The sequence below is a fragment of the Mytilus californianus genome, unplaced genomic scaffold (assembly GCF_021869535.1).
Source record: "Mytilus californianus isolate M0D057914Y unplaced genomic scaffold, xbMytCali1.0.p SCAF_3, whole genome shotgun sequence".
Taxonomy (NCBI): domain Eukaryota; kingdom Metazoa; phylum Mollusca; class Bivalvia; order Mytilida; family Mytilidae; genus Mytilus; species Mytilus californianus.
This window is the reverse complement of record NW_026262679.1, coordinates 71,113,282-71,129,250: the sequence shown is the minus strand read 5'-3', so window position 1 is coordinate 71,129,250 and position 15,969 is coordinate 71,113,282. Positions and strand designations below refer to the sequence as shown.

At 31.9% G+C, this 15,969-nt stretch overlaps 1 protein-coding gene across 5 annotated transcripts; it reads left to right on the top strand.

Moving 5' to 3' along the window:
• Positions 1-289: 289 nt before the first annotated feature.
• On the top strand, positions 290-15,497 carry LOC127735004 (ankyrin repeat and SOCS box protein 13-like). 5 transcript variants are annotated; one of them, XM_052245072.1, is made up of 2 exons: positions 290-457; positions 14,544-15,497. In XM_052245072.1, exons 1-2 carry the CDS (start codon positions 454-456, stop codon positions 15,392-15,394), a joined length of 855 nt encoding a protein of 284 aa, XP_052101032.1. In that variant the 5' UTR covers positions 290-453; the 3' UTR covers positions 15,395-15,497. The 5 variants fall into 5 exon arrangements, with proteins under 5 accessions (XP_052101032.1, XP_052101034.1, XP_052101033.1 ...); XM_052245074.1 differs by lacking the exon at positions 290-457 and adding an exon at positions 5,883-5,933; XM_052245073.1 differs by lacking the exon at positions 290-457 and adding an exon at positions 5,889-5,937.
• The last annotated feature ends 472 nt before the right edge of the window (positions 15,498-15,969 follow it).

Here is a 15,969-nt window from a genome sequence, read left to right as displayed (position 1 = left end):
TGGGAAATCGCATTGTCTATATTTACAGGAGCGCAAACTCGATCAATTAATGACCATGTTCAAATTCAGAACATGTTCGTCGCTTCTGAAAATAAATTATACATATATACACATATAAAGGATAAATAAAATCCAAAATCTTCCTATTATAATTTCATGAAATGAGAGAGGAAAAACCCATATATTTCTATAAGATAAAATAAGTTGGGTCAAAACTTGGTGTGCGCAAATACGTCGTAACAATTTAAAACCAAAAAATGTTATTTATAGTCTGCATTAGTTTGCCTCCGCAAGGCCTCTCACTACAATATCAGTGTATTTCCTCGTGATAAATTTTGTTACATATATACAGTCAGGAAATGTTGGTCGATAATAAAGTCATGTCAGTCTGTTCGATGTTTTATAGGACACTGAACTGATAGTAAATCAACACATCAGTAAATAAACTCTTAAATGGGTAAGTTATTTAATTTTATTCTCACTGAAATAAATGAAAGAAGTTATAAAAAATCATACTGACAATCAGTGTACTGAGGCATTTAGTAGCAAGGCAGATTACAGTAAACATATAAATTAGTAAGAAAGAAATTAAAGAAAGGGAATTGTAGCGCAAGTCTACTTATTTATATATATAGAAACAAGAAGATGTGGTATGATTGCCAACGAGACAACCAACTCTCCACCAGAGATCAAATAGCATAGATGTTAATAACTATATATATATATATATATATATATATATATAGCTCACCGTACGGCATTCAACAATGAGCAAAAGCCATAACGCATAGTAAGCTATAAAAATGTGTATATCTTCAAAATATGAAAATATGGCGTGTTAATTAGCATCAGACCGCTAGCCTCCGGGTGCTAACATATCGTTGTTGCACATGCCATTGAAAGGTTTAGTTATTTTGCATTTTAAATTGTCTATATCTGATTTTTTTTTCTCTCTCTTCGTGACTTCAGTTCGTTCTTGGAAACGTTCATGTAAACTGATTTATTTACATTCCAATAGATTTTAACAGCTTTTGTTTTCCAAAATAAAAATCTTTGTTTAAATTTAGTACAACTTCAGATGCCAGTGCGACCTATATTGGACAACTAATTGATTTTCTGGCAGGAGGGAGTTGGTGCAGGAAAGGGGTTAGATTTTCGGGGACGGAATATTCCATTACCTGCAATGCTGGTTTATTTATCATGTTTCGTGTGGATTTTGCTCGCGAAAAGTGATGTTGATTTTGTACACAATTACTTCTGCAATTTGAGGGGCGGGCAGATTATTAATGTTCCTCCGGACTTGGGCAAGATTATTTATTATAATTTTTTAACCAGGATAGCATATGCATTTCCAAAATTATCCTGTCTGTCCCCTTAACCCCCCCCCCAAAACCAACCAACCAAAACAAATCAAAAGGATTGTTCCATAAAGATTTGAAACCTTCTTACCAGAACACGCTCTGCAAACAACAAACAACAAGTATTTTAACGATCAAAGACGCTCAGATCTTTCTATATATTTTTTTGAATATCTGTCTGTCTCAATTTTTAAAGAGTGAGCGCTTATTCTTAATTTACAAATTGACTGTCTTTTTTTAAAATCCTGTAGTTCTAAATATTTTTCTTTTTTAAAACAATTTTTTATAGAAAAATAAGTATCAAGCTTCCTTTTTTCAGAGTTAATTGTTTGATACTTCAGTCTATTCCAAAATGTTAAATAACTTCCACATAGTTTATTTTTAACATACTGACATAAAGAACCAATTGATTGGTCAAAATTTGGTAATTCAATCTCTCTCTCTGAATATAATCTATACTAGAGTACCATGTATTTACATTAGAAATATGTAATTGTTTACAACATATGAATGCATCAAATAATAATCCTTCTTTCAAACCTTCTAGTCTATGACAATATTTTAACACTGATAAAATTATAGTAAAATAAATAGGAAATCTACCAAGCTCTGACATCACAGCTATGTTACTGGACTTTCTGTTTACACCAAGAATATATTTCATAAATTTGTTATGAGCTTTTTCAGAAGAATCCTGACCAAAAACTTTTTCTAATATATAATCATTATCTTTTTTACAAGCAGCTGAATCAGTATGAAACATTCCCCATATTTCACTGCCATATAATAGTATGGGTTTAATTGTATGATCATAAAGATGTAAAAAAGTGGCAATACTAGGGTTAGATGATGACAAGCATCTCTGTAGCTTAAAACATGCTTTTAAAGATTTGTTACATCTTTACACTGCTTGAATATACCACTAGATGTAAATGTGATTCCAAGATATCTATATAATTTTGCACATTCAATCTCTTTACCTCCAAAATGTAAACAGCGTTTTAAAAATTTTCCTGGCTTGTTAAAAATTATACTTTTTGTCTTTTTTATATTAGGGAGCTACCATTTGATTTTTATGGGGGGCTAGGATGAAAAATTTTGTCCTGCCTTTTTTTCCCCCCTCTATTCAGTCCTGCCTTTTTATTTTTCACTCTATTTGGTCCTGCCTTTTTTTTTTTAAGTTTATCCTGACTTTTTTTTACATAAATTGTCATCCTGCCTTTTTTTTGGCAAATAATCTCATCCTGCCTTTTTTTTTTACTCAAAACTCCTGTCCTGCCTATTTTTTTCAAATTTCATCCTAGCCCCCCCCCCCCCCCCCCCCCCCCCCCCAAAAAAAATCAAATGGTAGCTCCCTTAACATCAAAACACCATCCTAAACAATATTCATGTAACATATTAATTCTCTTTTGCAAACCTTCCTGTGTTTCTGAAATAATTACTACATCATCAGCATACATAAGACAATCTACTCTACGGTTATTAATATTTACTGGATCAGGACATGATAAAAACTTGTCAGGTAGATCATTAATAAATATTTTGAAAATATTTTGGCTTAAAACATCACCTTGTCTAACCCCTATAAATGATTTAAAACATGGGGTCATTTCATTATCAATTTTAACACAGAGGTCACTTTTATTATACATATCTTTAATGATAGAATAAAACTTTCCAGCAATATTGTTTGTTAATAGCTTATATCTGATACCCTCATGAATCACTTTATCAAAAGCCTGTTTAAAATCTACAAAACAGGCAAATAGTTTACCCCCCTTTTTACTAATATATTTATCAATAATGGTTTTTGAAACAAAAACATGATCAGATGGTCTACATTTTTTTGAAAATCCAATTTGACATGGATTAATCAATGATTCTTTTACCAAAAAATGATCTAGTCTATTATTCAAAACAGAGTTAAATAATTTACCAACACAAGAATTAATGGCAATGCCACGATAATTATCTGTTTTACTTGGATCACCAGACTTAAAAACAGCAAATAAATAAACTGATGACCACTGCATTGGATATATACCAGATGAAAATACATGGTTAAAAAGTTTCTGAATTAAAGGATTTAGAACTAAACTTCCTGCCTTTAGCATCTCATTAGGTATACCATCCAGACCTGATGCTTTACCACTTTTGAGTTTAGATATTGATTCAAATATTTCTTTAGTAGAGAATCTATAATCTAATTCACAGAAAGTTTTATTTTTTTCCATATTTTCTATTTAAGAATTAATTTCTTTAATTCTTGTCTCACTGATTGAAGGAGATTTATTCAAATCTGAAAAATGATTAAACCAGGTTTCTGGTTCTACTAACTTTTCTTTACTATCATCTGTAGACTCCTTTAAAGAATTAATAAGTTTCCAGTATTGTTTTGGATCAGAATCTCTTAAATTATCAAGACTATTCAGGATGGACTGTTTAAATGTGCACATTTTATATTTACACAATTTATTATATTCTCTGTAGCATTTATAATATGAACCTCTGATGATAGGATCATACGGAAATTTTGACAATAATTCATCTTTTGATACTAGAGTTTTCCTCTTTACACCTAAATCAGAATCAAACCATTTACAATTAGGTTTTTTTTTATAGATGATTTATTGCGAAAAATATTTGCCTTTAAAGCAGCAACATTTATAATATTTAAAAAACCAGAAACTGCTCTCTCTCTGAATCTTCATTGTCATAATCATGATTCATAAAATTATTTTAAAGAGTTTTGCAAACAGGGTGGCAAAGTGCATCTTGAAATTTACTGGTTGATGATTTTGTCCACTTATAACCACCTGGAAATGCATGCATTTTAAATTTATTAACAGATAAATGTGAAGAATAAGTTGCTAAAATTCCTAAAGACAACTTACAATGACAATATCTGAAAAATTTGGGATGAAATCTGATATTTTGAAAGATAAAATTTTAGGTAAAAGTGCTTCTGAAACAATAACATAATCTACAACACTAGATCCTGTGGGTTTATGGCATGTAAATTTACCATACAAATCACCCAATACTCTTCCATTTAAAATTCTCATGTTTTTAGATATACATAAATCTAATAACTGTTTACCTCTAACAACGACCTTACTATCATAACTATGTCTTACATCTTGAATGGTATCACAATCAACATCATTTTGTATAAAATCTATCTCTGATCCTGACCGAGCATTCAAATCACCACATAATATAATATCTCCTAACTGTTTATATTTGCATGTTATATCCCTTTCAATACTGTCTAATACATCATCAGTCGTCCTGAATATGCATGAAATATTTGCCACTGGACGTTAAGCAACCAACAATCAATCAATCAATCAATACATCATCATCAGACTGATGTAAATAACTTGACATACTTGGAATTATATAGGCTAGACACAGAAATATATCATTTGTTAGATTAAAAAAGTTCTTATTCAGTTTAATCCACTGATAATCTTTACTGGTATTTTGCAAAATTTTTATGCCTGGACGGATAATATTCTTTATTAGTATACCGAGGCCCCATAAAATCTTGAATTTGAGGACTGTGATCTACAAACTGGGAAAAAATTGTATCCCTCAACACTAATAGGGGTGTTATATCCCAAATGTGTTTCTGTCAATAGTATGCTGAATTATCTGTTTTAGAAATGAAGGGTCGTGTAATTTATTGTAGGATTTAGAAATTAAGCCCCCAACATTCCAAACACAAAAAGATAAATTAGATAATAGAATATTTTTGTGCTTATTCATTACTTCAATTTAATATTTAAGAAATAGTGTTGTTAAAATGTGGACTAAAATATTCAAGTAACTTGGGAGAGAAAAATAAAAGTATACATATGCATGCATTGGTTCAATATTTTCCGTAACATTAAAATTACAAGAAACTCGTTTCATATGACTTTAATCATATTTTGAATCTCTTACAATGCCCTAGTGTGAAAAACAGTTTAATTCTTCCTTTTCACAACAGCGGAGGAAATTTCGCTACGGCGAAGCAATCTTTTTAATATACGGTTTCACGCTATTCATCTCTGTATGGTAGGTGAACATTTTCCCTTTCCTTCTTGTTATGCCCCGTCTTTCTTTTAATCTGATTTTGATTTATTTTGCCGCGTCAAGTCATAAAAACATGCTAGCCAGCACAAAAGAATACACACAAAACTAAAATCGCATTTACTAAACTATAAATACACACAGTTTTAAACAATTTTAAATATAAAATTATTCTAGTTAAAAAAGAATTATCTAGAAAACAGCACATCAGTATGATGTACAAATGAATTCAAATTCAAACGTCCCCCTATTACAACCTTATTTTCTTTTAATTTTCAATGGATTTTTTTTAGTTTTTACCTCCTACCTAAAAAAAACTACCAAAAATACGCACGCAAAACAAAGAAAAACACAAGCTGTGCCACGTACGGCTACACATATGTATTATATCCGAGGTCGATATCCACAATATAGTATCGGATTCACCTACTGCATGGCCTAGAAATGGGTCAAGGTAGCATAATTCGGTTAAAGACCTAAGATTTAGTTAAAGAATGTGTGAGTATGTGATATTTACAAAGGCTGGTTATCTTATTTGTTTGTATATTCATTAATACTATTTACTTAAAATTATTTGTCAAATATTGCAGAGTCGGTGTTTCATCTAAAACACTCATTCATTAAGGAATTAATTATTTTGACGAATTTACCTTCGAGTGATAATTAGTGTGCGTCACAAATATTAAGCCCAGCGACACCATCCTATGTAAAATATATTAGGTTCCTTTCTCAAATAATCACTCACTAAAAAGGGTATTTTTTAAACATGTAAAAGTGTTTTTATTTTTGTATTTACATACTAGTACATATTTAGCAATAACTTATCATATTTGATTTTATTATGGTAAATATATTGCGTCTCAAACTTTATATTTTAAGATTTGATTTGATTCGATGTAATATTTGTATAGCCGTACAGGCCATTATAATACGAAAGAAGGAGATCAGATGTTAGGTAAATATCACTGAAACACACTAATACAAATCACCCAAATATAGCCATATAGCGGTCACAATACGGTATCCAGCGATCCCGGATGTGTCCAATCAGTCCAATATCCTGACAGTGTTATCATTTCGTGTAACTATCCTTAAACAAATGCGTCTAATAAACATTTATGGTTGAAAATTAGAAATAAACCTCATGCAAAACAATACGCAACAATGCATGAGCTAAACAAACTCGAAGGGGAAATTACAGAACAACAAAAGAAAAATGAAAAAGTTATAGTATTTCCGATTCACTTGCTTCATTTTCCGTCGCAAAATCAGGTTTTATAGCAAAAGTATTACAATTTGTCGATTATTAAATCTCAAACATAAACTTTGAGTTTCGTTATTGTTATAACATAATAAATTTTAGTATTTTGAATAACATGTTTCTGCAGGTTTCTGGTTGAACCTTTGGATAACGCACACCAAAACTACCAGGTAAAAACCGAAATCAACAACATGTCATCCCATTGAATCCTATACAAACAACAGCTTATAAAGTGTTATTTTCATTTTAAAGCCGTTCAAAGTCCATATACGAATGTAATAGCTTTTCTAAAAAGCTAGCCGTCTCATAGCTGATGACATTTGAAAATGTTTTTCCATGCAGAATAGCATTGTATAGTGAATTACAAATACTAATTTTGAGATTTTCCTATTTCTTTTTTGTGGGGAATCACATTCACTTGTCTTTGATTTTTTTCCCATTTATACTTAATATGGCATCAAGGTATATATGACATTTTTTTTCAGAGACAAATGCCTGTGTATAAAACACCGAAAAAGGGAGGTTACTTACTCAATCATCTGCGTTTGTATCTGTTTATCGATTATTTGTTTTCAAAAAGATATGTTATTCATTTACTTTTTCCAAGATCAGTTGTTTATTTATTTATGTTAGAAAAGTATGGTCACTTTCGCCTGTATCTGTTGCATTCATAGTAGGTCTCGAAAAGTATATAGAGTGTAAAATTTAAACATTAAAGAACACAAAATTATTTTTCAAAAGATTTCTCACATCTTTTCAAAATGATCCTTAAAACTTATATTGAACAATTTTGTATCTGCCTTTTGTCATTCAAAACTTATTAAAACGAGTAGTGTTGAGATGAAGAAAAACTTAGCTTAAGCATTGACCTAATAAAGTTAATGTACTGGTCCCTGGTCACAATAGTCCCGATAAATCAACTGATCAACGTTTTAAATCTATAGGAGTTAGTTGGACAAGGTCAAAATAATACTAGTATATCGAGCTTAAAATTCAAATTTTGATTGAGATGGCTGTGATAACAATGAAACATTTTAAAAACAATAACTATAGATTAGTTATCATTCTTTGATTAAACATTTAGCATCAATTTCAATTTCCCAGCAAACACAAAGAAAGCAGGCCGCGAATTCCATTAATTTTCAGATCAGGAAACAGCGCTAGCGCTCATGTCGACAAAAAAAATCTTGCAACATTATGCTTATAATACATGTTATAATAAATAAAATATTTGACTAAGCACGTTAGTTTGTCGAATACAGCGCTTTATACCATTCAAGTCTAAGTTTCTTTGAAATCCATAAAATTAAGTCTGTTTTTGGTGCCTTTTTCGGGTATACTTTCCAACGTAACTTTCGAAGCGTTCGACTAAATTCGTCATATTTCACTTTGTCGCATAATGGACTTGATCGATATTGGGAGAAAAATAAGGCCTTTACTTACTTACCATTTTTAAAGTGCCAGTCTTTGTAAGAATCAGGCAATTTAAAAAAAAATCAAAACATGGCCGAAAAAAACCCACCTACCTAATCATCCTATTTTGAAGTTACCCTCATCCTGAGTTAGAAATGGTAGGCCTTTCGTTTCTGCGTGTCTGGTAATTGGAGAAATCACTAGATACATTTTGGTTAGAATGATAGCAAATTACAGAGTTAGCTCCCCTTAATTGTTAATTTCTAGTGCATTTCAACCAAATTATATCTTGAATTACCAGAACAGGAAAATTAAACGAATGTTATATTCGTGCATCATTATACATTTTGAACATAAATTAATGTCAACTTGAGTGGGTTTTTGTTTGGCATGTTTTCACCACTGCCTGATTCTTAGGCAGATTGGCACTTTTTTTGTGTGAGTTTTGTGTGTCGATTGATTGGGTTGACTGTCTTAATTATTTATGTATACTTCAGATCTCCTTTAAGTCTTGTAAGAGGCATGCGCTGTTTGAACTTAGGAAGTAAGGAGTTTTGTGTGTCGATTGATTGGGTTGCCTGTCTTAATTATTTATGTATACTTCAGATCTCCTTTAAGTCTTTGTGTTTTATTATCATAGTGTTTGTATGTGTGTACATGATTTTAAATTCTTCTAGAAAACATACATTTTCAAATAATCCAATGCAAACAGTATTTTCGTTATGCATATCTATTTTCTTTCTCTTTTTCGTATAGCATGTTTAGTATAAATAGTCAATAAATCTCAAAAACAAGTATAAGACGTTTGTTTCTGAATCTGTTCATTGTTTTAACATTTATTCATATTTTTTTCTATACCTAGCTAGACTTGGGAGGGTTAAAAGCTAAAAAATATTGTACTGACATAATATGTCCATTGTAGAAGACTTTATAACTTGTAAGAGGCATGCGCTGTTTGAACTAAGGAAGTAAGAGTTTTGTGTGTCGATTAATTGGGTTGCCTGTCTTAATTATTTATGTATACTTCACTTCTCCTTTAAATCATATTTAGAAATTAAAATATATTAACATGCACAAATAATTGCTTTTATAATCTGAGAGTTGTTTTTTTCTTCTTATCATTATCCACTCGTTTAATGTTCTTCACGTTCTGCTATCTTGCCACGGTAAGAATAGCTAGACATCGTCTAGCCCAGCGCAAACCCTCCTGTAAATTATTCCCGTATTAATCAATATAAATCGTTGGTTATACCCGTATAACCGAGGAAAAACAGCATGTGCGGTGTGTCTCTGGGTTTTTATATACGTGTCAACTATAATGACTCTAAACATTCATAACAACGATTGAGCAACTAGATAACCACGTTTGCGTTTTTATACATTACAAAATTGCAGGAGTTTCGGCTATTTATGGAGTAATGTTCCTGTGTACCGATATGCATGATTGATCACGATGCAACTTTAATAACTAAAATAAAGAGTTTAAACCCGACACTCTGCGGGACTGAAGGACATTTACTAGGTTTAAAATTGCCCCAACCAATCAACAAATTTTTTACTATGAAGAGACAGTAGTATCTTCCAATCAGGTAATAAGAAAGCATTCAGCCCGAAGACTGTCCATCGTTCAACTTATAAAACCGTCTCCGAGGAGACGGTAATAATTATGATAAAATATAAGACAGAATTATTCCGTACGAAGATGAGACATATAAGATGTGACAGTCCATCAAATAAGAAATATGACCTTCCAAATGGTCACCTATACAGACTCCTGGTAAAAAAACTCGTGTGATGCTTGTTTAGCGTTCATTGGTGTCGATGATTTACTGTCAGTACATGGTTTTTTTTCGAAATAGTATTACATATAGCAAAACAATGCAGATTTATATAAATTGACTTAATTGCTGATCTGTCTGCTTGAATTGTTCCTTGAAACGCTCTCCTGACCATATACCATTTAAAGCTTTATGCAATAGATAATTAAAGAAAATGCATACTTAATGTTTATTAAAAATTAAAAATAAGGATGCATTGTAAATTCCAAAATTTCTAAGAGGAAGAGATTGGTTTTATCGAGAAGGTAAAAATTCTTAAATTCAAATAGGCTTAACTGCAAAGTCATCCAGAAAATCCTGCCTATGAGGAATTTTCCCGATGATAAATTACCATTCAGTTTGAAGCTACAAGACAATTGCCAAAAAAGTTGGTCAAAACAAGCAGACAGACAGGTTAATTTATTTATTCCTCTCACAAAAAACTATAACCTAAATAAAAAATTGCTTTCGGGGGTTATGATAATACTCTATTCATATCAGAAAGAAGTCGTGAATGGCCCTCGTAGAATGGCCACTAATCCTTCCATAACCAATATCGACATGAACTTTAAATTTTCAATTGACTCATTTGTACTTGTTCATATGCATGAACATATTTTTTGACATTGTACGTCACACAGCTATGGATATTTATATAAATATTTATTGAAATTATTTAAATCTCTGTACACGTGGTAACATTGATATGCTAAAGGTTGAACAAGAATTAGTACATACACTGTGTTCTAAAATTTCAAAAATATGTTTTGGATAACCTTAAATCATGGTATAATTACAAAATGCAACTGGAAATCTAATAAAGGTAAGATGGTAAAATTGATATTCAAATAAGATTTTATTTTTTTTTTTTTTTTATTTGTTTGAATAAGGATTGGCACAAACGATGCCACACCTAAATTCAACAGTATTACGTTAGAAATGTTCCTATGAATAGACATCAGAGGTTAGTTTTCTCACTTTGAATTGTTTCATACTTTTCATGTCTGGGCCTTTTATAGCCGACTCTACAGTATGGGTTTTTCTCATTGTTGAAGGCCGTACGGTTGCCTATAACTGATTACATCCATTTTATTTGAACTTTGGTGGATAGTTGTCTTATTGGCAATATCATACCACATCTCCTTATTTTTATATCATACTATATTTATATAATAACCTTTAAAAACACCGACCCCTCAATTGTACATAAAAGAAAAATAAAGACATGCACACATCTTTTGTGTACATTGATTTACATGAGATTTTATGTTATAGTTATATTTTGATTGGTTGGTGGATGTTTAACGTCCAGCGGCAGATATTACGTGCATATTCAGGACATGTTTAATGAAATACTCTTCTTTGTACTAGACTGGGACATTTTTATGTGCTAGCCGAACACTCCACTTAGACATATTATTCTTACTCTGAACTCAAAAGTCATGCTTTGCTCTTAAACTTAATAGACAATTTTAATATATTTTGTTTGGCCAAGCAGGATATCGAACCCACAACCTCCTGAACTCGAATCGAGACGCTACCATGAGAACGTCGAGGCTGTTATTGTACAGTGAAAACCTTTAAGGGAGTTTTAAAAAATAAAAATTGACCTTTGAATTATCTTTATAAAACATGATTAAGGCAATTTCGAGTACTTTTGTCAGTGTCAACGTAGAAAAGCTACCCAATACTTGGTCCCTTAGTTGATACTTTTGAGGTCTGAAGAATTTTTCCAAATCAGTTGACTCAAAATTGATAAATAATTAAGTTAAAATTTTGTCTGATTCTGAAACCCCTTTTTGTCAGTGCAACCATTAACTTTGTTTAGGGTTCATCCTGCTGATTGTTTATGGTTCATCCTGCTGATCGTAATAACTGTGTTAACATTTAAAAACAAAGATTAAAATCAAGCCATGTCCCTTTAATGACATTTACCTTCACGAATATGTTAAAGGTTTTACATATAGATAACAAACAAAATATTGTGTTTCATTCTCTCCATCCTACAGTTATTAATCCCCGAGATTAACCACAAATAACACATTATTACTATAGCCAGTCAATCCTAGGCTGTGTAAACTTGAAACTTTTTTTTCAAACTTGCACGCTAGAAGGCATGATATCGTGTAACAAAGTTGAATGTCAAAACAACGAAGGTTCATGTACGGCGGTTGGTCTGCTGTGAAGCTAGGATCAGAAGCCCGCACATACATTAGGTATTTTTGTAAGATACTGTCCCTAATTTTAAAAGCCAGGATAATAAATTTTCCAAAAAAAGTCAACTGCTTAACATTTTGTAGACTTAACAACTGTATCAGTTTAAATACGCTCGGTCTATACCAGTAGTATTGTTTTATAAACTTTGCAAGCAAGTCTCTATATGCCGAACGCACAAAAATAAAGTGGAACTCGTCCTCAATTCATTGACTACATACTATGCATAAACGATCCATTACAGGTATGTTTAGAAAACGACCAGTCTAAATATTAAATGAATGTGAAGAAAGTCTTATTTTTGTAATAGCCTTCCGGTATAAAGGAGGAATATATTTAGTCAAGTAATATTGTAAATCTAGGTTTGTGATGATATTTCTGTAAATAACACACTTGCTACTATTTTCCAGAAAAGAATATAGTTCTTGTGTTTTTTCATCTATTAGACACTGTTTTATTACTGAAAAGGCGTTTTCAAATGTTAGTTGAGTCTGGCGTAGCCACAGTTCACCTAGTCCCATGTTGTGTAATTCATCCTTTATCAGTTTTACCCAATTCATCGACCTGCGAATGGTATTTGCACAAGAAGCTCAAAGATCCTAGTAGACACCTTTCAGAATACAGCTATTTGTGTTCAAAAGTTTGAGTCAATATTTAAAAATCTGCAGTTTACGTCCCAGCTCAAAATGCACCATAGCAGTATTGGTTGTTTGCTTCACTTCGAGTAATCTTTTACAAAAACATAAATGGACTTTTTCGATTTCATCTAATTTGGAAAATCCCCAGACTTCACTAGCATAAGTTAAAACACTACCAACGTTAATATCAAAAATTGGCAACAGAGTATGTACGTTCAGATGACAGTTTCTGCAATTAGAAAGCAGTGCAAACATCGATTTTTTTTCCTTGTTCAGCAAGTTTCTTTTGTGCATTTGTAAATTTTCCGTTGAAGTTTAAAATAAATCCTAGATAACAAAACTTGTCCACTATTTCTATGCTTTTGCCGTTGTAAACCCATTTTTTGTCTTCTCTAATAATACCCCCGTTACGAAATATAACTTTTTTGTCTAATCAATATTTACAGTTATATCGAAATTTGTTGTGTACGATTCTAAATAATCAAACGTAGATTGTAGACCTTCCGGTGACTCCGCAAATAACACCATATCGTCCGCATACATCAATAAGGACCGAGATTTGCTAGTTCATATGGCACACATCCATTTTTGAGAAAAGAAATTTCGCAATCATTAACGTATAATGAGAATAATATCGGCGATAAAACCTCTCCCTGTGGGAGACCAACCTTATTTTCAAAGAAATCAGAATACGATTCATTGAATCTTACACAAGCCTTTGCCGATTCATACATTGAACGTAAAGTGTTTCAATTTCCCCCGAATCCCTAAGCGAGATAGCTTTATCCAGAGGATCGTTCTATTTATACTGTCAAAGGCTCACTTATAATCAACGAAACAACAGTAGAATCGATTCTTCATAGCTAATGTTTTACTTATTATAGACTGAAGGCTCCGTGTTGAAGACCGTACTGTGACCTATAATGGTTTACTTTTATAAATTTTGACTTGGATGGAGAGTTGTCTCATTGGCACTCATACCACATCTTCTTATATCTATGAAGTACAAAAATTGCATCAACGGTCATATGTCCCTGACGAAAACCAAATTGTGCATCGGTAAGAATGTCGTTGCTTGCGGCCCACTGTATAAGTCTGCTGTTTAGAATAGCTGTAAATAATTTTGCAAGATTGCATAGTAAACTAATGTCTCTGAAGTTATTTGGGTCATTTTTGTCTCATTTATTGTAACTATTTTGTTGATCATATTTGACATTTACCGTTTTTGCCTATTAATTATACTTTTAAAGATAATCACAAATGCTCAAACTTCGTCAAAAATCATCATTTGACTCATTTCAGGGTAATAACTCCAACAACGGATCCATTTATGGTCTCATGCATATTGGCATTTTTGTCAATTAAAAACGTTTTTTTTAATGAGATGATTGGTCAATATAGAAATAAGAAGATGTTGTATGATTGCCAATTAGACAACTCTCCACCAGAGATGTCAGTCTACTTGTGTTTTAACTAAATGTTCAACAAAATGAAAATACTTTAAAGCACAAACGTTGATTGAATGGATACACTTTGATATGTAATCACTAGTACATGTTTTGCATTGTAACACCAACCAACTTTTCTAGTTTTATTTATTATATACACGGTTGCTATCCCATTTACGTATACCCACACAGTATGTAATGAATAAGATTTGTCTATATTTGAAAAATTACTTTGTACGAATGTACCATTGCAATGCAATCTGTGTCATGCTTTCATGTCAAAATAATTTTCTCTTACTATTTATTTTTACTTTCAGAACCTTACAACGATGTCCTTCGAATGCAGTACCAAGACCCGAAAACATTACTGTTTGATGCTGTATTGCAAGGAAATACTGTAACGGTTAAACAGCTTATTTCCAGTGGAATAGACAAAAATACTGTTATTCATAGCCCAGTCAAGTGGGAAGGTGCTACGATCCTCGGTACTGCCGCTTACGAGGGACATTTTGAAATTGTTAGATTTCTGGTAGAATCAGGAACATCCGTTAATTTCATTGATCCATGCATGGGAAGAAATTCCCTGCACTGGGCATGCATGGGCAATCAGTGTAACATAGCGAAGTATCTCATTGAAAATGGTTCTGATGTAAATCATTCAGACAAAGATCTCGTGACTCCTTTGATACAAGCATGCCTTTGTCAGAATCTTGATCTTGTTCGTTTGCTAATACATCATGGCGCCGATACCAACTTAGTGGACCGTCTGCAGTGTTCGCCTCTTCATTATGCATGCATGTATCGCAATCCTCCATTAGTAGAAATCATAATTAAAAGTGGTTGTGTTTTAAACAATCATTCTAGTTTGGCGAAAGGGACGCCATTATCTAATATAGTTATAAACATGGATATGAAAAATTGTTCTTTGTTATTGAATGCTGGTTACAGTCTTCGGGATGATTCTTGGTTTGAACAGAGTAAGAAATGCCATGATGACCATAGAATTAAAACTCTCATTGACTATCAGAAAACCATTAAGTCACTGAAAAACTTGTGTCGAATAAATGTTAGAAGACAGTTGTTGAAATGTGTGAAAATAGAACATACAATAAATTCACTTGAAATTCCGAATAACTTAAAATCCTATTTGAACATGAAAGAAGTATAGCTATCCGCAAGCTGTTGTCGTAATATTTTGGTACATACATGTATTTGGCATTTATTTTATACAAACATTACATTTTTTACAAATAAAAGAGTAAACAATCATACTTTGTATATTAATCATTTTCATTATTAATGAGTATATATGTTAAAATACAAGATAATTAATTCATCCGACATTTTGTGTTTTAAGTAAACATTGTCTGCAGCACAATAGGCCTGGTTAATTCAATGAAAGTTTAGGTGATATGAATAACATTGTCTACAAGAAAGCCCACTAGCTTTTGCTTTTGAACTGGCACGATCTTCATTGCTATTGATACTTATAAAATATGTTCATTGGCATTGCTGTAATCTAACGTTATCTTCCTGTCTGTATGAACGGGTGTTCCTTAGCTGGTCTGGGGGAGTCTATTTTGGGATAATTGGTCTTCAATTTTATACTTCCGGATTTCCAATATTTGTGTTCGAGCACCACTGACAAGCAAATACTGTTTTAAGATCCGCATACTGTGCATCAAATGAATTTCGGAATCTTGTAATTTTGTATTACAACTACTTCAACTGCTGATATATATA

Bases quoted from the DNA above. Each gene is read 5' to 3' on its own strand.
- LOC127735004 (XM_052245070.1), top strand. From the start codon at position 10,689: ATGTTTTGGATAACCTTAAATCATGGTATAATTACAAAATGCAACTGG. The intron at 10,750-14,543 runs GTAAGATGGTAA...TTTTACTTTCAG, and splicing joins CAACTGGAAATCTAATAAAG to AACCTTACAACGATGTCCTT.